The sequence below is a fragment of the Hydra viridissima genome, unplaced genomic scaffold (assembly GCF_058129835.1).
Source record: "Hydra viridissima isolate aposymbiotic clone 2 unplaced genomic scaffold, HvirCarnegie_v1 scaffold_11, whole genome shotgun sequence".
In the NCBI taxonomy this organism is placed as follows: Eukaryota; Metazoa; Cnidaria; class Hydrozoa; order Anthoathecata; family Hydridae; genus Hydra; species Hydra viridissima.
Window position 1 is genome coordinate 4083149 of NW_028324310.1, and position 25029 is coordinate 4108177.

At 28.2% G+C, this 25029-nt stretch overlaps 1 protein-coding gene and 1 long non-coding RNA gene across 6 annotated transcripts; one reads left to right on the top strand and one right to left on the bottom strand.

The window, feature by feature from the left end:
* Positions 1 to 1249: 1249 nt before the first annotated feature.
* LOC145190990 (uncharacterized) lies at positions 1250 to 12272 on the bottom strand. Of its 5 annotated transcripts, none has more exons than XR_016445007.1 (6): positions 11891 to 12272; positions 11162 to 11311; positions 9874 to 10053; positions 6375 to 6548; positions 2597 to 3244; positions 2030 to 2454 (listed from the first exon to the last, which is right to left on the bottom strand). XR_016445007.1 is itself a non-coding variant. In XM_090066796.1 (6 exons), exons 1-6 carry the CDS (start codon positions 11987 to 11989, stop codon positions 2445 to 2447), a joined length of 906 nt encoding a protein of 301 aa, XP_089922922.1. In that variant the 5' UTR covers positions 11990 to 12272; the 3' UTR covers positions 2030 to 2444. The 5 variants fall into 5 exon arrangements, 3 of the variants coding, with proteins under 3 accessions (XP_089922923.1, XP_089922921.1, XP_089922922.1); XR_016445005.1 differs by having other exon boundaries at positions 2597 to 3272; XM_090066796.1 differs by having other exon boundaries at positions 2597 to 2889.
* Positions 12273 to 15101: 2829 nt separating this feature from the next.
* Positions 15102 to 18340, top strand: LOC149881782 (uncharacterized). The gene is made up of 2 exons (XR_016445158.1): positions 15102 to 15156; positions 15318 to 18340. It is a non-coding gene; the product is annotated as an uncharacterized LOC149881782 (long non-coding RNA).
* Positions 18341 to 25029: the final 6689 nt, after the last annotated feature.

Below are 25029 nucleotides of genomic sequence, written 5' to 3' on the forward strand. Positions count from 1 at the left end.
CATTATTACTAATTGCATGCTTAACACTTAACTCCAACAACCAAGAAACCACAGGGATAGGATTTGGGTTTTAGACAACTTCAATCTTTTTAATATAAAACGAAAGTCAAGAGTAAAAAGTGTTTAGTTAAAGGATGAAGAGAGATTTCTTTACCGGCCAGTATTTTCAATTTTAATACTTTTTAGACAGCAGGATTCGATATACTTTTATCAAATATGTATAAATTCCTGCAAAATCTACTTTTTTTTTTTAAGAAAAAAAAAAAAAAAAAAAAAAAATATTTTGAGATAAATTGTTGCAACTGAATTGTAAAAGGTAAAAGTGGCCAGTTTATTCACTACACATAGCTACAACTTATAATTTTAGTTATTTTAATTCAAAACCTTTATTTTCACTGTTTAGTTTTGATTTTGATTAGGATGTTTGCTTTGGATATGCTTTTTAAGTGCACTTGCTTCATTCTCCACACTTGCGAAGATTCTCACAAGTGTGGAAGAATGAAAAATTGGAAGAAACATCAAATGTTTCTCACGCTTTCTTGAAAACTTAAGAAGCATTTGCTTAGAACAAAGCTTACAAATAATTTAAACCCAAATCTTTTTAAGTAAATGCTGATAAGAACAGGGGAAAATGTAAAACCAATGAAGCTTTTGTATTTCGAGCCAACATAACTTTAGTATTCAGAACCAACTCAGCTTTTATATTTTGCATGAAAATAATCTCCATTTTTAAAACAGAACAAAAAAAAACTTAAGTCACTTTTGAATCGAGCCTTATAAACCATAAATTTTGTAAAATACCATTGAAGGATGCATTTACATTACTCTATATTTGTAAAGTGATCCCAAGTGCTTTTTAATTTTGTAATGTTTCATCTCATCGTGCTCATTTTGGACATGTTTTCTTAAATGATCTGCACAAATTAGGACTTTTCACATTGTAAACACGGGTGAGGTTTTTAGTCAGAATGTGTCATAAAATGAGACTTCCAATTCTTGACGAACTTTTAGACGATTGCTCTCGATTTCAAACCTTACAGACAATGATTATCTTAACATATGACATGAGAAAAATCTCCAAGAACTTCAACACTTTAGGAGGCACTTTTTTTCTAAGAAGAACCGTAAAATAATCCTTGATAACAATTATCAAAGATATTTGATTTACGTAGCATGTCAGTCGATACAATCATCAATGGTGTTTGATTTTTGTAGTGCATCAGATGATACAATTAAGAAAAAAAAAAACTTTTTAACATAATTTCTTTTTCAGGTGTTAGCTAAGTAAAATGTTAATTAAAAAACTAAAGTTCTGAAACAATAAAAACGAGAAAAAAATGGTAACGGATGCTAAAGGTACAGTTAATATAAACAATGATTTCTCTGCAACAGCAACAGCAAAAAACATAATTACACTCTCAATATAAACTTCAAGTTTAAATAAAAGTAAAAAAAGGTTTTGAGCAGATTTCATTTAACTATTGTTCTAACTTCATCTTGCTATCTACATATTGAGATTTTTCATGCTTTAGCAAATGTTTTTTTAATTGAGGTGCAGTTATAAATGCTTTTGGGCACATATGACACTTATGAGGTTTTTCTTCGTTCGAGACGTGACTTAAATAATGAGTCTTCCAATTATGTGCAAACTTTAGACTTTGCTCTTTATTGCAAACTTTACACACAACAATGATTTTTACGTAAGGATTTTGGAAATTCTCTATATATTTCAAACTTGATGTGTTGCTAGACTTTCCTTTGGAACTTTGGCTGGACTAAAAGAATTAAGAGAATGTACTAGACAAAAGAAAGCAACTAATATGCAGTCAACTCTCTCAAGGAAACTTTTATATATTGATTGATAGTGTAAAAGTTAAGTTTTTTTTCCCTCCTTGTTAAACACCAGACGAGGTTCTTTTAGGGCCAAATAGGTGAGTTTTATGCATAAAAATAGAAATGTTGTAGATTATTTCATGTATGGTAATAAAATCCTCAAGAGCTTTGTTGAGTCAAATGAAAACGGCTTGTAATAAGTCATGAAAATCTGATAAAAAATAAAAGTTTGCGCAAAAATCATAGGCTGAATAGAGCTTTACCAAGGTTTCATAATAAAACAACAAGATAATAAAACCACATTTAAACATCAAAACTATTCAAAATATTAAAATGATTTTGTTCATCTTTAAATGTTTTTATGTGTTTTTTGAGATGATTCTTCAAGTTTGTCGACGTAACAAAACCTTTTCCACAAAAATCACATTTGTGAGGGAGATCTTCTTTGGCAGCATGAGTAAGGTAATGTCGTTTCCAAGTTGCAGTAAATTTCAAAGACTGCTCTTTGTTACAAATTTTGCAAGCTAATATAATTTTAACATAGGGATTTGTAAAGTTTTCCAAATACTTGAGACAAGAGCTACTGAAGGTCAAACTTGAATCAACCTTCTTCATAGAAGCCTAAAGCAAAAGTTTAAAAACAAAATATTTTTTAATAAAATATTTGCAGAAAACTCCCTCATAAGAGTAAGAGACAATATATTAATTATAAACCATAACCACACGAGTTTATGAATAAAATAGAGGTAACAGCTTTATCTACCAGCTAGCGATTCCAATTTGATCAGTTTTAACATCATCAGGAGACATCATTTTAAGGTAATTTTGATGACATTTCATGTGTTTATTTAACAATCCATTTTGGGCAAAACACTTTCCGCAAATGTCACATTTGAACGGCTTACAACCAATTTGATGAGTCAAAAAGTGACGCTTCCAGTCAAACTTAAACTTTTGTGATTGCTCTTTACCACATATCTTGCAAAGGTAAGCAATTCTGACATACGGGTTATCAAAGTTAACAATGTTAGATGGTTTTTTCACGTCAACTCTACTCTATAAAGAATTGTAGAAAAAGTCTTATGCAAACAAAATGGAAAGATTTCTCATCTTTAAATTCAAAAATATTTTCATAAACTTAAATGTCAAAAGAGAGTTTCTTGTTTGGTTGGCAGCATAGAAAAATTCACATCTTGCTTCAATACAACTTGGCTGTGTATCTTTTCGTGGCGCTTTAAATCGCAAGACTGCTTGAAAGATTTTCCACAAACAGAACACTGATGTTGGCGCTCATCAGAATGAAATGAATAATGTTTTTTCCAATAACTAGACTTAGGTAATTCCTTAGCACAAATTCGACACTTGAAATGAACAGTCACATATGGATTGGTCCAGTTAGCAAAAGAATTTCCTGAGGATACATCAACATTTAAGATAATCTAAATTTCGATGAAAAATTTAACTTGTTTTATTTGCAGTTAACTCTCTCATTGAAAAGAAAAACTAATTACCATGGTGACTAAATTATTACAAAATAACTTTGATCTTTTTGATTTTTAACTAGTTTAATATTTAAACCCATTTACACATATATACTATATATATGTATATGGTAAAATCAGGGTGTAGTTTGAATAGTGTTTTCAAATTTAAAGTTGTGATTGCTGATTAAACTAAAGTTTAGTTAGCAATTTTAAACTTTATCTTTTCTCATCACTTGGGTCTGAAACTGGTGCTTGGAATGAAATCAGAACCTGAAAAACCTTTTTCCATCCAGGAATCCAGGATTCTAAAAAAGCAATAGCTGAAATTTGTTTATAACATCTAAGAAAGAAAATTTGATTTTAAGTTTGAAAATGTAAACAATTTTTAACTTTAAAAGATAAGCAGAGGGCTACAGGGGAGAGGAGGTAAATAACTTTTAGTAGCTTAAAAACATAGCCTTATTAAACATCTCACCTTTTATGGCTTGTGTATTTTTAATAAAATACATAAATAAGTAATGATCATTTATTTTTAATGTAACTAAAAATAATTACTCTTCATTGAAACCTAGATCTGACCCCCATCTTAACTTGATCACATGTGACCTATAAATAAGAGTACTCATCTGTTGGTGTGAAAGATATATACTTGAAAAAAAGTATTATTGACTGTGTCAATTGCTCATATAAAAAGCTTTGTCTATGCTACATAAGCCTAAAATTTGTCAATATAATCTGTGAGCTGCAATCACATACCAGTTCCCTCCCCTGCACTTGGTGTAATTTTGATGCAAAACAACTTCATCTTTGTGGCTCACCAAGGACATTTGGCTTAGTAAAGCAGAACCATCAGGCACTTGTTTATACTGATGGGGATCTCAAAAGGGCAAAAGAATTTCAAAATGTTGTTTACCATCCACTTCTCACTCTTTCAGATCAATCCCTTCTTTTAGATTTGATTTTACCAATTGAGCTTCATCTTCTTCTTGGAGTTGTGAGTCACATTATAAAGTATCTCATCTGCTGGGGCCCAAGCTTAGCCAAAGGCTCATAGACTTAAAATTTACATGAAGCCAGTTATCATGGTGGTACTTTGCTAGGCCAGACTTTAGCTAAATCTTAAAGAATGTTGATTTTCTTCATCAGCATCCTGAGAAAAATATTTCTTTCAAAGAAATTGACTTGTTACAAAGATTCAACTTTGCTGTTTAATCCTGCTTTGGCAACAGTTCACCAGTTTACATCACATATCGAGTCTTTAAAGACTGTTTTCTTCGGGCTGGATATTCCAGTGACACCAAAAAGTCTATACTGTTTGTTTTTTTTCATGTTCATTTATTTAAAATGCAAGAAGCGGTTATTGGGGCTATGCAGTGAGCAAACAACTGAAGCCATCCACCATTCCTTCACTCAGTAATGGAAAGCATATTTATATTATTATTATTATACATAATCATCCTCAGTATGGGGAATCTTAAAAATAGCTTGATTGACTTCAATAGCAAGCATATGTAAAGATTGTCCTCAAAGAATTTTCCCCAAAATTCATTAACTATATTTTTTTGAACCTTATTCTACATTTAAGTATAGCAGTTATTTATGAGAACTATAAAATTAAAGAAAATAATCAATTCAAGCCTGCCAAATTTACAAAGATGAGAAAATCAAAATTGAAAACTTAAAATGAATTTTTTTTTTTTTTCAGCTATTGAAATTAAATTTCAGCTATTGCATTTTTGGAATCCTGTATATTATCATACTCTAAGAGGGTTTTTTTCAGGTTTTAGTTTCAACCCAAGCACCAGTTTCTGACCTGTGTCATGGATCAACTAAATACTACCTCCGTTCCACAATAGTGGTCACATTTGAATACTTTTGGTCAGAATATTGAAAATGTATTTTAATTGAGTAATCTTTTTAAAGATTTGCTAAATTTGTACTGTTCAAATTATTTTCTAAAAGTGCACATTTAAGAAAAAAAATTAGTATTACTCACAACGCAATACTAGTAGTACTACAGTGTGAATCTGCGAATTAATAAAGAACTTTTTTCTGACTCACAGTTTTTTATTTACTAATTGATCGCCTATTTTTAAGTGCCCAAGCTTGTTAGAAAACCTTGAGTAACCCTTTTCAACATGCTATTGCTTTTGAAAATTGGTCTAACACAAGTGAAGCTATAGCTGTAAAAGTTTGATCAAATGGAACAAGTATTATGGAACAAAATTTATGCATCAAATGTGACAACATTGTGGAAAGGAGGTAGCATCTTTTTAAATATTCAATTTCTTATCTCTTAAATAATTTAAGTCTAAGATTCTAATTCAAAGCATAACTTAATAAGAACATGACAAGAGAGATATTTTGTTGAACTCTCAACAACCTTACAATGTAACAACCTTACTGCAATGTAACAACCTTACTACAATGGAACAACCTTAATATTACTACAATGTTTAATTATAATATTTTAAAAACAACTTTACTGAATGATAACAATAACACATTTTTTCAAAATAAGTAAATGTTGAAATAAGTTATCATTGAAAAAACTTCTTAAGAAGCTGCAATTATGTTTTCCCTACTGCTGCACTTTTAGATTCTTTTAATGACTTCAAGATTTATAATGTTATGAGACTTAAAATGTTTTCTCACTGTTTTTTTTTTCTCACATCTTATAATGTTTTCTATCACTTTGCAAAAACAGTTGAAGTCAACTCTCTGGACTAACTCAGTAAAATCTTAAATTAACTGAACCAACTCCATTAATGTAACCTAAACTAAAAATAATTCTTAAACCCATTTTTTTTAACAACTCTATTTGATATTACCTCTTACGAGAGAGTTGACTGCAAGGCATTTTTTAGGAAAGTTTGGTTACTGCAACAACCAAACTTTCCTTAAAAATTTGTAAAAAAAATTTGGCAAAAAATACTGAAAAAATCTATAAAAATATTTAAAGTTAAATGATTTCAAATAAAGTAAATTGCAATGTAAATAAATAGATATTTCAAAAGTTATCTTAAAGACAATAGCAACAAAAACCAATGCACATACATTTTCATCAGAGTCTTGCTTCATATCAATTCGATTTCCATGTAATACTGATGCTTTAGCACGTTGAGGAGAATTAAATTGTTGAGGTGAGCCTACTAAAGGTCGCATTTGTTGATTAATATTTGGAGACATTTGAATATTTTGAGAAGCTGTACGTGGCATTCCAATCATATTCTATAACCAGCAATAAAAAATCATTAAATTCTGTAAGAAATATTGCCTGCTTGTCAAATTTGGTGGATAATTTCAAAAATTATTGCACCATATTGAATGGGAAAGTTTCAGTAATTTAATAAAATTCAAGCAATTGAGCAAAAGGAACACAACCATAAATTTCTACTCAATTTAAGTGCTGGAACATGCAATAAAATTTTAAATGTTTGAAAAAAAAAAAAAATTGTAAAAAAAGTCCAGAGCAACCCATACTATTCAACAACAAATAGCAGCCATGAAGGTCTAAAATTGGTACCATTATAAAATTAAACTGCTAAATAATTCATAAGCTTTATTACTGGGTTGATCTTAACCCTTAAAGAAAAGTAATAATTAACTTTTCCACTATTTTACAACATGGATGATCTTATGTGTATTGTTAGTGTTGAATGCAAGGCTTCCTAATGGCCTAATGATCAACACTAACATATGTTCATAGAAAAAATAGGATTATCTGCATCAATACTAGTACAAACTAAAGATCATCTGTGAAAATCAATATTACACACCAACCTGATGATTAACTTTGTCAAAATTAAGAAGAGAACTGGCAATGTATATAGGTGCCGTTAAAACAAGTTTTTAAAATTTAATGAGAGTAAAATTTAAAAGAGTATTTTCAAGAAACAATCAGCATCTAAGCAATAAAAGAAAGTCATTTGCCAACCATAGATAGCATTTTTAAAGTGAAGAAAGATTACATAAACCCATGATAATGTATTATGTTGAAAAGTGAACAATAAATATAATTCAAAAACTATATAGACCAAAAAAAATGATATTGATTTCTAAAGAAAATACTATAAAATAGAACACAAATCTTAATTAAGGAGGTTGATACATCTTTATCTTTTATGAGGTTTACTGTTATGCAAACTATATTAACAGAATACCATAAAAAAACTGATATTTTAAAAAAATGGTATATGATAGAGAAAAACCAATTCTTAGAATCAGCACAAATAAATTACTCTAAAATATTTTTATCAACAAAGTAGGAAAAAGCAAAAATTTGTTGGCTGGTGTAATCATTTACTAAATTATTTTTAACAATGAAATTGAAAATAAGATGACTATTGACTATAACTGACAACACTGCAACAAGTAATTAATCATTTTATCATACTTGTGACTTTTCCTGAATGTATTTTTTGAACTTTTCCTGTAAATGATATTTATAATTCAGTTTTTTTTGATAACAGTTTTGAATATTAGCATACTTTATTTTAATGTATGCATTTTATGTAATTATAATTATATAATTTACAGATTGTTATAATTTAAAACATTTTGTGTACTTTTATAAATTTTATTATACATTGACCATTTTATGTGTATACATTGCTTTTATAAATAAGGAGTGTATTGTTAAATCTGCACAGTGTATTTTTCTGGATTTTAGTATCTAGTATTGTAACAACCAAAAAGCCAGAGAGTGTAATGTATATAGAAACAATTTTACAAAAAATATGTATTGGTATGTATTATGAACAGCAAGAACAAGCCAGAGAGTAATGTATATAGAACTAACAAGCCAGAGAGTAATGTATATAGAAGTATTTGAACAAGTCAGAGAGTGTAATGTATATAGAAATAATTTTACAAGAAATATGTATTGGTATGTATTTTGAACAGCTGGTTCTAAATAAATCCGTATTAGATATTTCATTTTAATCTTTTTGATGCCAAAAACATTGAGCCTTTTTATTAATTATAAACATCAACATACTTTTTAGATTAGAAAAAAAAAACCCCAGAGAAACAATGATTTGTTGTTTCCTCACTTATTTACTCTCTATAGTCAAAATCTACCTACAGTGAACAAAGCAAAATGCTTCAGTGATGGCACAGCCTCACAATATGAAAATTACAAATGTCTCATAAACCTAATGTATCAGCTGAAAGTACACAAAATAAATGCGGAGCATTTCCATTTCTTATTTCAAAAATCCATGAGGAAATAGAAGAAACTATAAAAAGAGAAGCAGTCAAAGCTAGTTTACAAGCAACAACTATAAATCAGATACACCAAACCAACTCTTTACAAAGAAAGAGAAAAAAAAAAGTTGTTAACATATCTTATCTTTCAAGTGATATCAGTAAACATGAAACTTCTTTAAACCTCCAGAAACAAATCAAAGAAGATGCTTACAGTCCCAAACACATGAAGCAATCACTGTTTTGTATGAGGGAAAAGATTTGCTTTTAAAGGAAATCTCCAGTGAAACTGGAGATTTTTCATAAAAACACATCCTTGCCATCTCATACAAAACTACTGTTTGACTACTGTCTAAAATAAACTGATAAACTGAATAATGTTGACTTGATAAGAAAAGATACAACAAATTTTCAACTCTGTAAAATAATCGCATACTTTTTCACAATGATGAATGGTATATATGATTTATGAGTGAAATTTGTGAAGACCAAGATGCTAATGGGAACTTCATGCAAAGAAAAAAATTAAATGTGAAATGGATTGATGATGCACAATCAAGTCAGTGTTGGGTTCTGTTTGACAAAGTAGTATGTCAAATAAGTGCTCATGATACAATCTAGCCTAGGATTATTATGACAGTATAATGAGCTACATAAACCAGAGATGAACAACTTTGTGGTACTTGTGGTTCATGTGTATATATTTTTTCTTTCTGGGGATTTCATTACTTTTTATTTTTACTTTCTTATGAGATATGATAACTGAAGTAATACTTTTTAACTATTACTTCTACCCTACAATAGCATCAAAGTCAAAGGGTAACATTTGTATCATAAGATAGAGTATAAGTCATTTATTACTATTTTGCAATTGACTGCATATTGAACCTCCAAGGTGCAAAGTTTTATAAATTATGTTACTGTTTTACACTATTTTCTAGGCTCACATAGTGAATGTATTTTCTCATATTTTTCAAAAGAAGTGGTTTTTTAACGGGCTACTAAAAGTGTTGAATTAACTAACTAATGCATAATTTTAATTTTTATCATGAGATAATCACAAATATTTTTAAAAAAACTTACTGATTTCATATAAAATGACCCCCCCTTTTTTTTTTTTGCTTCAAAAATCAGCTAGACACTAAATGTATAGATAATGTGAGATATTTGAATATCAAAATCATTTTAACAAAACATTTTTTTCATATGTTGCATCAAACAGTATTAGAAAAATAATATTAAAAAAACGTTTTATTAAACTAAATCAGGTGCAAACAACAAACATGTATAAAAACATTAAAAAAATTGATTCAATAACCCAGCAAAGAAATTTAAGTATAACATTTACTTGAGTATTTTGTGGTAAATTCAGTATTTGGCTAGGTGACATCATTTGATTTTCCCCATCTGAAGTGTTTCTGCTTATTAGTTTTTGAATTTCAGCTTTATTATCTTCGTGTAATTTATACTGGTTGAACTCATCAATAATAACAGTATTATTCAGGCCATTCAACATTTCTAGTTTAAGCTGAAAAGAAAGTGTAAACAACTCTTAATAAGCAAAAAATAAAAAACGATAATAAAATCTTAGTAAAAACATGTAAATAGGAACTGCTATAGTAAAATAATAAATATTCAAAAAAAAAAAGGGTTCACAATTTGACAATTAAAAATATCAAAACAATAAAGATGAAGAATAAAATTTAGGGAGCCCACTATTAAGAACTATGATTTCATTTAAGTAAACAACAAGTTTATAAACAAATGAGTAAACTACAATAAAAAAAATTTTCAATGAAACTTCAGATAAAAAGATGACATTTGATACAGTAACAATTTGATACAGTAACAGAAATGCATCTATTATCTTTGAAGATACATTATTTGCACATAATTTAATAAACTTTAATAAAAACTTTCAAAACAATTTTTTTTTTTAATTGAAAAAGAAAAAAAAAAGTGGGTTGAGCTATGTGACTGTTGTTTAAAATAAGTTTAAACAACAAGATACCTGACTGATGATTAAATCATTGAAAGACATGTACAAGATATTAAATATATATTTGCATAACAACAAAAAATTTTAAAGTTTAAAAAAATTGTTATGCTTTTTAATTTTTTATTCCTTAAAATAGTACACTAGTATCAATTTGGCCAGCAATAAAACATAAACAATGTAAGCCAATAAAATTTTTATCTTCTCAAAGCTTAGGAGTTATCTTTAAGAAGAATCCTCTCAATTACATTTTCCAAATTTTTAATATTAGTAGTAAAAAAATTTTAATATTATCAGATCCTCCCAGATATCTTATCAGAAACATATTTTTATCGTATGGTAGATAAATTTTCTATCAAAGCAAGTTTAAACATCTGTTTTAATGCTGTGCAAGCTTAGTAAGGAAATTCTTAGACCTTAAACCCTTTGATACATATATTGGCCTATCTCTTAATGGTTAAGATAAAATTATGTATGTATGAAATTTGTATGTTAAAGCCTCTTAGCTAGATTTAGAGAATACACACAACTGCCATTTCAGACCAAAATAAATATTTCTGGCTAACTTATTTAGAAAAAAAACTAAAAAATTAAAACCTGCAAAAAAAAAAAAAGATAAAATACTATAAACAGAAATTACTCGTTTCCTATGCTGTTGTACAACTTCTTGATTTAATTTGGCTTTGTTAACATAAGACCAAAACTCATTGATTAAATTTTGGCAGCTGCTTAAGTTTTCTGCAGGTTCCCAAGTTGGCTCCCATTTCACACGATACATCTGCCGACCATCCTAAAATAAAATATGTAATAAATTTATAATGCATATTTCATAGACATTTAAAATTAATTTTTAATAAAAAGAAAAATTTTAAAGATTTGTTATTTCATTTTTCCTTTAATAAGAAGTTTTTTTTTTAGATTTATAATGAGGTTTTTCTTGTTACTTTTTCCATTCATTTTTCTAAAGGTTGGGTCAAAATATAAAAATACTTTGTTTTTTTTCCTTTTAAACTTTGTATATAATTCACCTTAAAACTAATTCATACAAACGCATCCATTAAAAGAATTAATACTAATGTACTCTTACAATAATCTGATTTAGATTTAGGAAAATAATCTTGCCATCTAAATCCTCTTGTTGATTGATACTTTTGGGTAATGTTTTATAGAATAATAATTTATTTTTTTACATTTATACAACGTCAAAATTTAGTATAATTTACTTCTTATTTTTAATCATTCATATTTTTATTAACGTTTTTAAATTGTACATAAAATATACATATTCCTGTTACAAATAGCAGGAAAGTATTTACTGTATTTCAAGTTTATCTGAGATAATGGCGGACCTATGAAATAATCGAATTACCTGATCCAATTTACAATCAACAATCTTTCGAATACCAAAAGAACCTTGATTTTCTTCATGCTGTGAAAGATTTTGAGATGGGACTTCGCAATCCATCATTTAAAACATTAACGCCACGAGTGTAAATTTTAAAGAAGAATCTGGGAGATGCATTTTAATTGTAACTATGCGTGTTTTTATTAACGGAGTTTAAATAATTTAATATGTACAAACAAAAGGAATCTTTCTTATTTAAAGGAGCTGAATTTAACATTTTGAAATCTCCCTCATAGATTGCCACAAATCTTTTTCCAAAAAGCACGTTGATGAATTTGAAATAAAAAAGCACGTTTTTTTAATTGCATTTTGGGATGTAAATATTGTACAATAATAAAAAAAGAATGAGTTAAGGAAAAAAAGATAGTATCCTTATAAAAAAAATATATATACATGCTTAGATTATGCATAATCTATCAATATTTATCTTGCAATCATAAAACTAGATTTAATCACTAAATCTATATACAAGATTAAAAAATCATGCTTAGAAAGAAAAAAAAAAAGAGCAATTATAACGTTATTAAATTATTTACAAAATATTTTTCTTTACTGAAATTGGCTGAATTATTTGAGCCATTATTTAAATTTATACAATTAATTAATCATTATTAAGTATATTATTTAAAGGAAATGTTAAAATACTTAAACGACCTATAATCATTAATTATCACATTAAACTAATATTTTATAGTTTTAAATCAATGAATTATTAATTGATTTGAAACTCGAAATGCCGTATTCTTTCTAATAATCCGTTCTCTTTATAAGTACCGCCTCTCTAATAATGTGTTTGTTTATTTGCTTTTAAGATTTAATCCCGTCCCTCTAATAGTGTGAAAAACTGGGGGTCCAGTTGTTCTCAACAAAAGTTTTCAATCAAAATTGGAAAGAATTTGTAGTAAACAGTCGAGTGTTGTTTTCACAAATGACCTTGTTTAACTATGTCTTGTTATGTGTAATCCAAACCTTCATTTTGAACCACAGGCTGAATTGCTTGAAGTACTCAATCTTTTGTCAAGAAAAATAGCAAGTCAATCCATTACCTAATAAAGATACATAATGCATCTTTAGTATATAAAGAACATATTTCTGATGAGAATATTAAGGGGTCTTTATTTTTAATAGAAAGATGACAAAACTTGTTATTGGTAGAAAATAATTAGCATATTTATATATATATATATATTATTATTATTATTATTATTATTATTATTATTATTATTATTATTATTATTATTATTATTATTATTATTATTATTATTATTATTATTATTATTATTATTATTATTATTATTACTATTATTATTATTATTACTATTATTATTATTATTATTATTATTATTATTATTATTATTATTATTATTATTATTATTATTATTATTATTATTATTATTATTATTATTATTATTATTATTATTATTATTATTATTATTATTATTATTATTATTATTATTATTATTATTAATTTTATTATTATTATTATTATTATTATTATTATTATTATTATTATTATTATTATTATTATTATTATTATTAATTTTATTATTATTATTATTATTATTATTATTATTATTATCATTATTATCATTATTATTATCATAAATATCCGAAATTATTAAAAAAAAGAAAAAAATAATGCTGAAAGAATGTTTAACGAATACTTTAAAAAAGATTATCCATTTGATAAAGTTAATAAGTCACTTTAATTATAATTTTCTATTAAAATGGTAAACAAGAGTAAGGTAAATAAAATTTGTGCAAGTTTCGTTCTAGTTAATTATTTTAATCGTTGTTTATTTTTATGTAATCATTATTTACAATATTTTTGTTAAAAACTAATTTCATTTTTAAAAAAAAAATTAATCGGCGCCATCGGCTGCATATTGCAAAACAGAGAAATCATCATTGAGCTCTGAAAATACCGATAATAATGTACTATTCTCAAAAAGAATTTGTGCTGCAAAAAAAATCTCATTAATCATTGTGATACTTTGCTCTTGGTCTACCGGCAAATTGAAAACACTCGCATAAGTAGCTAGCGTTAAAAACTCGGTTTAAAAGAACAGAAGTTTTTTTAAAAAGACTATGTGCTATTTATTCATTTCGAGTAATGCTATGAAAGAATTAAGAGCAGGAGGTTGGGGTTTTTACAAAGTTAATGTTTACAAATCGAAAATTGTTTATAAAAAAGATTTTTCTGTAAAATACAACGTTTTCAACGTTTTAAGTTTTTTTCTGAAACAGAAAAAAATATGATTTTCTTTCTTATATTTGAATAAAACTTGGTCATGCACTTATTTTTTTTATAGATAAGATAATAAAAAAAGGTGCGTTTTTAGGCTTCATGTATTTTATAACTTACAAAACTGTGTTTTCATAACATTTTACTTTTCTTGCTTCATTTTCTCTTTTTTATTTCCAAACAAATGAAAAGCTGAATCTTTTGATCACAATTATTATTAGTAAATATCTTTTGATCATAAATATCATTAATAAAATAGTTTTTGCTGCAAATATGAAGCCCTTATCATGTTGATTGATTAGTGAATCTTTAATAGCCCATGATTATGCTTAGAAACTTTCTGTTAGCGAGAAACTAGAGAATGTAAGATTGGTGTATCTTCAACTCACTAACGATTTCTTTTCGCACTGACGAAATTATTCTTTTTCTGATATAAAAATTCTTCTTTAAAATCTGAGATTAATTAAAGGTATTCTTTGTTTTTCGGTACATAAAATTAAAAAGTGTGGAAAAAAGTGAGAAAAAGCAAGAAATTTATTTTTCTTACTTTCTAGCGGTTTTCCTTGCCTAAAGCATAAAGTTTATACCGGGCTTGTTCCTCCCCTCCCCCCTCCCCCCTCTCCTCATTCGACGGGTCTGAATCATGGAAAAAATTTTGGCTGAAATAATGATGGGGAAAAGTAAGAAGTTGCTTCTAAAAAAATTTAAAAATACTCAATAAATTTTACTAAAATGAATTGATTGCTTTTTTGTAAGTTAATCATTTACCTTCTAATGTCTTATTAAAAAAAATAAGCGGTTCAAATATATTTGTTCAAACTTTTCATTCCCAAGGATTTTTGGAGATTAAGTCTTCTCTAAAAAAAAAATTAAGAACTTTGTAAAATAAACACTGGAAAAACTAGTTTGTCCGGCAAATAACAAATATTTAGAAACTTGGTTTGGCAACTATTTATTTTCAGAAAGGAAAAGTGCGTAGATATCTGTAAGTAGCAACACATAACTAAGTACTTATTTGAGCAAGAAAACAACTCTGATTAGTTTACTAATTAACTAATGAACTTATTAATATCATTTTACTAATCAATGAGGTCACTAAACCAACAAAAAAATCTTTTATTGTTTTTCTTCTTATATTTTATTTAGAGTTGCATAAAGAAATGTCTTTCCCTTTCATAACGTTAATGTTGCCTCGCGCAAAAACACGCAGTTGAAAAGCATGATGGTTAGCAAGCTTTTTTTTTGTTCTTATTTAGTAAAGTTGCTGTCTACTTCGATTTTGATGAGTGTGAAAGTATTTTATTAACTGGATACTTTTTTTGAAATCACTAATGGTTGGAATATATAGTTTATCGATTGTCTTTCCGCTCCGCTAGCAACTTTTAAAACAGCACCAAAACTGAAGACTTTACTTCTTAGTCTTCATTTCACTGCAGATTGAGATGATTGAGATGCAAATCCACTATCTTTTGATTTTCCTTTTGTGTAGCGTTTACCGTATTCCTTGCTAAGTATAAAAGACCGATCAAAGGGGGATATTTGGGGAGGAGTGTTCTTTGACAACCGATTTGATAGCCAATAAAGTTCCACAAAATAATCTGCGAAAACAATATCAAATACCTTTTATAGTTTTGTTTAAGCTCTTACGAATGTTGAGCAATAATGCTATTTAACTAAATTCGTTCAACTTATATTTCAAGTAACAAATAGAAATTTCAAGTAACAAATAGAACATTTTCACACTTAAAAAGTTTCGCTAATTTAAATTCATTAAATGTTCTTTTTTAGGAAAACTTGATTGAAAAGGTTTGTAAACTTAAGACCTTAATACCAATGAAGCATCCTGTAAACACCCTTTTAAGGGGCAATAGAGGTGATAGTATAAGTCCATATTAAGTAATTTTAAAATTCTGCATTAAAAAGCCAAATATTTATTTAGTTCATAGTTTTTAAGACTTTGAGTAGTTAATGAAATTTAAGTTAAAACTGAATTGTATTATAACTGAACGAGTATTTCAACTGAAAAACTCGTTCCCTACAAAAAATATCAAAATGTTGTGCTTAAAAAGCTTAAAAAACTTTTTTTTATGACTTCTTATGAATAACTTACCTATTAAACTTGGGATTGAAGTGGAGTTATGCGGTTTCTTAACTTTTTGAAAAAATGACAAAAAATATTTCATCCGAGAAAAAGTGATATTTTTTAATTCAGAGTAAAATTTACAACTTTAATCAAAAGAATTATATCCATCAAAAAAAGACAACAACAGCAACAACAAAAAAAACAACCAACTTTTACCTAATGACATCAAGAGTGAAGAAAGTGCCTTTGAGTAACAGCATGAAGAAAAGTGATCAAGAACTAATAGATTATTACATGCAAAAAAGTCTTCAACATATTCAGAGTGATGTGAACTTCAGAAAGACAAAGCCCATTTGGTCATATGCATTACCTGTAGGTTACAAGTTGGAATGCTAAGTAAAGGTAAAGCAACAGTTATGCCCAAACTCTAAAACTTAGCTGCAATTTCAATCAGGCCTTCAACTCGCTTATCAACAGTTTGTAATTATTTAATTGCTCAATTTCAAAACTCAAAAGGAAAGAAAAATGTTCACTTTGCAAAGTCACAGCTCTAACACCCAAAGCACCACAAAAGCTTGCTCAAACTTTAGAAAACCTTTATACAAAATGCTTTTTAATCCTTGGTTGTGAATATCCTCACTATTTGCACTCCTAGAACTAGACATGAAAATTTAAGAACCATGGCTGTTGCTGATTTTATTGGAACTTAGCAAGTAGTGTTATCAGTTTTGGCTTCCAAAGGGGCAACTTCTTAATTGGATTGTAAGACTAAGTCAACCAAATGGAAAACTTTTGCCAATAACAAGAGTTAAGTTTTTTTAACTATTATGAACAAGTTATCATTTTCGTTTTTGCTTTGATTGAAAAATTCAAAAGCTGACTTTAAGAATTTTTTTCATTACAGGATTTTTAGCAGCACAATAACAATTCAAAGAACCCCTTCCTACTTAAAACATGGTACGAATTCAACAAAGCGTTGGGCTTCGATTTCAATCAAAATGAACAAATGGGATCAACTTGAAATCAAATCAGCGCAATTTGATAAGTAGAGTAGATTTTTCAACAAAAATATGCTCAAGCTGCGCAGAAGGTCGGTGATTACTACACAGTAACCAGTGTTTGTCTGACACCAATGAGAAGCACCAAGATGAAGGGGATCTTTTTCTTAACACTAAAAGCCACAAGGAAATCTCCACCTCACGGTCGAAAAACAAGATTGACACCAAGTGTAAAAGAGCAAATGCTTGTAGCACTCTCACAAGGCACTTTAGAAAATTATCAGAATATAAAAACTTTCTTCGATTTTGTTATAAAACTATAACTAATTATCAATTCACAACTCTCTTGAGAAATTTTATAATCATCGCATTATTAACTACCATTTCATTTTCTATTGATTGATAGATAAAACCTTTGGAGTTAAGAGGTTAAGAGGTGTTGTTATTTCAATATATCTATCAAAAAATAAAAAAATAAAAAAAGTTAAAAAGTAAAACTAATTCTCATGGAGAAAAATCTTTGAGAGATTTGACGCAAATCCAAATTCTTCAACATAAAGTAAAGAATGGACTCAATGGTTTAAAACTCTCGAAAATTTCAGAATCTGCATCTGACAAAAAGCTAAGATTATTAATAAACTTCGTACCACCAATTGGTTATGAATACATATCGATGTTCTCTCAAATCTTTCCAAAGATTGTCGACCGATTGTTACTAAATCCCGCTGATGGCAAATTGTATCAATTATGATGAACCTGATGGCAAATTGTATCAATTTACTTGATTGCCTTTCGGCCTAACGAATACCGTTGCTATTTTCCAACGGAAAAGTGACGAATTTATAATTGAGAACTCTTTAAAAAACACTTACGCGTATTTAGATAATATTACGGTAGCATGGATGACTCAAGCTGACCACGACTCTAATTTAAAGAAACTATACGAAGCAGCGAAGGAAAACAAGCTTACTTTTAACAGTAGCAAAAGTGTAATTTCAGTTAGTTCAATAAATCTACTTGGCTATGTTGAATCTCACAATAGCATAAAGGTAGACTCAGAAAGATTGCAACCCCTACTAAACTTAAAATTGAGAATAAACGAAGAAAAAATAATGCTTTGTTTGTAGTTTTTGTATAATTTGTTTTTTATAAGTTTTTGCCAGAAAAAAAAGCGCATATTTTTACTTTCATAAGTAAAGTAAATTAAAAAATTGTGATTGAATTGCGGGTATTTCAATGCAGGACTTCTTGATTGCTTTCCAAGTGTTTCAATAGACTGAACAATCACTCATTAAAAGGATTTTTATTGGATGTTTCATTGGTATTAGGATCAGAAGTTTACAAACCGTGAAGGCTTAACATATTTTGAAATAAACAGAATAAGGAATAACCTCTAACCTCTTCTGACTTAAAGAGTCTATAGTTCTTTTATTCACTACTTAGTTTTTTTGTTTGACGATGTGACGATGTGGCGGTTTGAACGATTTTCGATATACTCCTTTCTTTGCAAAAAGTACCATGAGAGCAAATTGTGAGGATTTCAATCCAGGATTTCATAACTGCAATTAGACAATTTTATTTTTTCGATTACGAGGAAGGTGGAGAGGTTGGGCTTGAGCCGCCGACGAAAAAATTAATGATCGTAAAAACAACACTTAAATGGTATGATAAAAGGGATGGCAAAAGGGGAGGTGCGGAGAAAATCTGCAAACTTTTATATGGTTGTTAACTAATATTTCAGTACTTTTAAACTTTCTTTTTGTTTTAAAATTAGTTTTTTTTCAGCGAATTATAAGAGTAGAATTATTAGCTACTATTAAGAATATGTAAGCTTAATCAATAATTCCAACATTTAGTCAGCTGACCAACATTTAGTCAGCTGTTTTAACAATTAAGTTGACTATCAAATGATAAAAATACTAGGTAATAAATAATGATTTGAGCCTGAGAAAGAAAGAGTTTCTAACCCAGCCTATCTATTCCTGCAAACTTATGTCGAACTCTTTGCAATTGATACCGTAATGCTATCAGATATACCCTGGTGGAACTATACGTTGTTTAGTAAGCAAATACAAACAACATATTACTTACTTCTACCATAACTCTACTGTATCAGCAGCTGATTTGTCTGCTTATTTACGTGAAGCCATCACAACTGATGCGTAGATTGTAACCAAGGTTCTACTATTATATAGTAGCCTTACGTCAAATCAAGTTTTCACAAACTTACCCTCTTTACCAAATCTTTCTAATTTTTGCAATAATTACTTTATCTTCAACATTTTTTGTGGGAAGGCATTAGAAACAACTTTCGGAAACAAGATTGATGTGAATGATGAAATTGTTTCTTGGCAACGAATTCAGTCTCCCTGTAATTTAGAGAAAAACAACCCAGTACGACTAGCACCAGAAATAACAGACAAATGTTAAGAACCTGGGTCTCTTATAATAAAAAAATCGCAACTCAGGTTACTTCTGTATTATTGTGTTATTGTGCTGTTCAAAGACCGACTTACTACCGACTACTAAGTGTCAAACCGACAACAGAGTATGTAGACCGTATGGATACATTATTTGACATCATAGATTCTTATAGTTTTATACAGAAAAACCAGTTCGCTGTGCTTTATTATTACAAGGAAACACAATTGTAAGAGTTAAAGGATTGGGTTTAGCAATGGAAGCTCCACGACTTATATTGTCAAAGTAGAATATCAAGTCGCTTGGGTTTAAGTTATGCAAAATAAACTTTTATTGAAAAAGATGATATTAATTCAGTATATTTGTATCTATTTAATTACTTCTTGAATTAACAATCAAATTTTTTTGTGGAGGTATCAAACAACAAAAATTTGAATTCTTTAGTTTTTCTGATTCTTAGTTAAAATTCTTTAGTTTTTCTGACTCTTAGTTAAAACTCTTAAGTTTTTCTATTTTTTGTTCGCATAACGAAACAAAGTTTTTCGTTGTATAATATTGGCAACTTTTCCTTTGTAGACTAAAATGTTTTTCTAAATAATTACTGTGAACAAAATGTTGATCTATAAAGAAGTTTGCGAATGCAGCACATAAATTGGCGCAATTTCTTTAAAAAAACTTTAATAACGTTAGATTGCACTTTACAGTATTATAAGAAATTTTTATATAATATTGCTCTTTAATAGGGTATGTCATACTTTTAAAAAATTTCAAATTTTCAAAAATAACAATATGGGGAGTGACTTTATTATGTGGTAGGTATTTCTAAGCAACATTCAAATAAAACGTTGTTTTTTTTTTTAAGTAAAAATGAACATCAAAATTGCATTATTTAATTAAAAACAATGGGTAAAATCACGTTACATTTTTATAACACGTGGTTATTAAAACATTTTACCAAACATAATAATTTTTTAAAATATATATATGCGAACTAAAAAATCAAGCAAATTAGATAAAAATTACATTTTTGAGTTAGATTTGCCCATGTGTACATGTTTCATAACCACATATTATTTTTTTTGTTTCATATGACATCTTCATCCATTTGCAACTCCAAACTTAAGTATGTTGATGCTTATGTCAAATGAGAATGTTTTGCAAAAAATAGCACCAATTAAAGTCTGGAAACAAAAACACTTAAAAAATTTGCTCATGCGTGTTAGCTCATTTGCTCTCATGCGCGTGGGCGATGAGCTAATAAAATATATAGTTTTACTATCTTATACTCGATATACATTCATCAACAGGTTTCATCAAATAATCTTTTAGCGTTCGAAAGTTATGACCATGTAAACTTCTACGTTCGAAAGTTATGACCATGTAAACTTCTAAAACCCCATTCTAAAATGAGGTTTTCAAATTTTTCATGATCATAACTTTTGAACACTAAAAAAGTATTATATGAAATTTAAAATCTGTAGATGAACTGCCTGAATTTGTTATATGTGAAACATCAAAATGTTTTGTGGACGCACACGGATTTGTCCGAATATACTATAATTACATTAAATGTTAAAAAAAGATATGTTTTGATGGAAAATAAAGTTTTCACTATAATTAACTTTGAACATTAACTAAACAGCTTAATTAAATCTTTCTTGGATTTCAGATTCGGAACAACATCTCAGTGCTCTACTCTTGCTCAGATAATCGCGTCTCTGAAAACTCCAAGATTTCTTTATTACTCCAGTCAATAAGTTTGAAGCCAAGTTCTTTACGGTTTCTTACATCACTTTGCTCTGAATCTCCTCTAACTTTCAGAATCATGTTAACTGCAAAAGTTCTATTTTTATTTGATGACCTTGCAAGAAGAGAAATAAGAAGGAACTCAGAATGAGCATGAAATGCCCCATTTTAAATATACTTTTTAATGGCATTTTTAACTTCGACTGCTTGACCTTGTAAAAAGTAAAGAAGTTTGATTAGATGATGGGGCCTATCAACAATTGAGTGTTTCACCCTGATTCTAAACCCCGTATGAAAATAATCTTTGAACAACATCTAAGAAAATATTATCAATTATCACAAAATTATCAAAAGTATTTAAAAATCTTTTCGATAATAAAAATCTTTTCGTTTGCCTTTAGGCCTTTTAAATCCATCCTTGGAGTTTGTAGAACCATCAAGATTTGCAATCAGGTGTCTTAAAGGTTGCTCTTTTACATGCAACATGAAAATTGACCAAAAACATTTTCTTCCGATAAGTTTCTCCAGATGTGTTAAAAAAATTTTATCTGACAGCGTTTTTTGAGATATGACTACAGGGATCTTAAACAAATCATTGGATTGAGAGCATTGTTTCAATACCAAGTCTGCCAATACCACAGAGATTTCTTTTACAGGTAGATGATATCTCCTAAAAAAATTTAAAATTTAAACTGTTATAAAATTGTTTGTTAGAAATACGTAATATTGTAATATTTCCTACCCAGTGGGCACTGGATGTACAAAGACACCCAGCGGACGTCCAGACGTCTAATGAATGTCCTATGGATGTCATCGGACATCCTGTACCCACTAGGTGTATATTGAAAATGTACTTATCAATATCGTGTCAAAAACCTCACCTATCAAGATCATCAGAAAGAAGCAAACTTTCTTAAAAACGAAGACCTTTCCTTAGTACATCCCTCAGTGTAGGAACTTGAGGTTCCAGCCAATCTTTTCCTACTCCAAGATATTTAGTTAAATTAAAAGAATGTCTAGTTTGTTTTAATTTTGAACTCTCCGTAACACAATATTTTATTTATTATTCACTGCAAAGCAAAAACAATCATACTAAAAAACTACAAGAAAAAATCAACAAAAAAATGCAACTTTTTGATATCGCAGGTACAAAAACAAAAAATTAACAAAACTTTTCTGTCGTTTAAATTTTTAACTATCTGACTGAGTCCATTTGTCTAAGTCAGTTAAAAATTTAAGCGACAGAAAAGTTTTGTTAATTTTTTGTCGTAAATATGTAGTTTTTATCTTTTTTTTACATTTTTCAAGTTAACTTTTACACACAAAAAACATTAAAAAAATTTTTTTTGGTTGAATATTGCTTAACTTACCCAGATCCATAATAAAATCGTTCCCCAAATGTCATTTTCAAAAACATTTTAGTATGTACATACATACCCTACTGTTTAATATCTTAATATCTTTTTGCACTTTCTAAAACTGATTTTGACACTATACATGATGCTATTTTTCTGATATTCAATATTAGTTTTTGCTATTTGATTAATTGGTTTTAACATTTCATAAAGAAATTCAGTTATTAAACATGAAATGTTCAAATACGTCTGTATATTTTATTAGAGATTATTTGTATTAAGTGAAATAAATTAATAATATTAAGTGAAAAAAAGGTGTTTTTTTTGTTGCTGTTGTTTTTTTTTCAGATTTTATCTCTTTTTTGATGAGAAAAATATGCGATGTAAAGCTATAGAAAAGCTATATAAAAGTATGATTCATAATTCTTGCTTTTTATCATCAGATGAGTCAAAGCTTTTTAGTGAATGATAAAACCAAACTGATAAAATAACTAAAGAAGCATGCAAATAAAAAAGCGAACTCTAAGAAAATACAAAATTCGTAATTATAAATTGACCACTATCGTTCGCTTACAATCTGCTATGATAGGGTCTTTCACTGTTACTATGCATTGAATTTGATTACACTAAAGGGACTCAGGGTTTTTAGATCAGAGAGTTGTGGGTCAATAGTTTAAATTTTCTTGTTGATGTTCTGCAATTGTTTTGCTAAACTTTGTCAAATGAAAAGAGGTAGACAAGTTTTGATGTTTCTGCACACATTTATGACACTCGCACCATTGTGCCGTTGAAGTAAACGGACTTGATAATGTATCTAATAAAATGTTGAACAAAATATTGGACTTGTTTTTAATAGCAATTGCTTAATTAACGTAAAATTAAGTTGAAAAGAAATATTGGAGGCGATTCTAGTCAGTGATTTAAATTGAGTAGATGGATATATTAACTGCAATTATCCAATAAAGTGCTCATGATGATGAAAAGTACTCAAAATGTTAAAATAAAGTTTTCTTTTCACGACTTATCTTAATTACTCTCAGAAAGCACAAGATTTCATCGAAGACCACAGTTTACACACCGCTACTTCATTTTCGGAAAGTGTCTCTACAAACCACCGGCAGCCGAGAGGTTAAAGATTTAGGATCCTCATTTACACGCATAGATGTTGGAACATTTAAGTATTGATGGGATAGTATTACAATATTAGTAGGGCTCTAATATAAAGAAATTAAATCAATAAAAATCAAGCTCTCGGTCGTTAGGTAAGGTATTTCTCAATAGAGAAGAAGAAATGTTAAACTATAAGTATTTTAGTATACTCTTATGTAGTTCATATAAGTAAATTTCATGAAACTCCATTTTTAAATTCTTATTTTAAAAAAGCTTAATATATATTTTTTTATATGAATAAGATTAAATTTAAAAATAAGAAAATGTTTGAAAGAAAAGTTTTAAAAACAAAAGTTTCTAAATGAAATTTTTATTTTTATTTTACATCCCTTACGCAATGTTTCATTGTTAAGAAATTACAAACATAAAATCGTAAAGCCTGCATTTTTTTATGAAAAACCGTCAAAAGGAAATAGATAAAATAATGTTGAGCGAATTTAAAAACTTCCTTTTAAAACTATTTTCGTAAATGATTGACGAAAATTGTTAATAAATGATAAAGTGAAATCCTTTTTCGTTTGTCTGAAGATCCTAAACTTTTTGTTTAAATATTTCTGAGTTGTACATTGACAAATCGAAGGAGTTTGAACATGAGCAACTTGTAATAGATTGCAAATAACTAGCAAGACACAATTTTATGTATATACATACAGACATTGTTAGCAACACGTCTTGATTAAACTGATCACAATGCCCGGCTAACTAAAAGCAATATATTCATTACTTTCTATCTGAAAAAGATTAATAAAGATTAATAAAGAAAAATTACGTAAAAGACAAAAGAGATATCTTATTGCAAAAGTTCACAAAAAAAACATAAAAACCTTTTTAACAGAAAATCTTTTACTAAAAACAAACGCGTGATAAAATTAACGTTTCTAACAACATGTTAGAGGTAGTATATTATGTTTGAAATAACACCAGAGTTTTTCTTTTAACATTGTAACATTTTCTTAATTGTTCTTAATGTTTAATATATTCTTTTAACATGGTAACTTTTGCACGATTTAGTACTTCATTATTGTGTCTGCTTTTCGTTTATGTTTTTCAAGTACCGTGGTGTGACCTAACAAAGTCCAATGCTT

Coding starts and splice junctions, on each gene's coding strand:
- LOC145190990 (XM_090066795.1), bottom strand. CDS start 11,989: ATGATGGATTGCGAAGTCCCATCTCAAAATCTTTCACAGCATGAAGAA. Junction 11,312..11,890: donor TTGATTGTAAATTGGATCAG/GTAATTCGATTA, acceptor ATTTTATTTTAG/GATGGTCGGCAGATGTATCG. Junction 2,455..6,374: donor AGCAAGACTCTGATGAAAAT/GTATGTGCATTG, acceptor CTTTTGCTTTAG/GCTTCTATGAAGAAGGTTGA.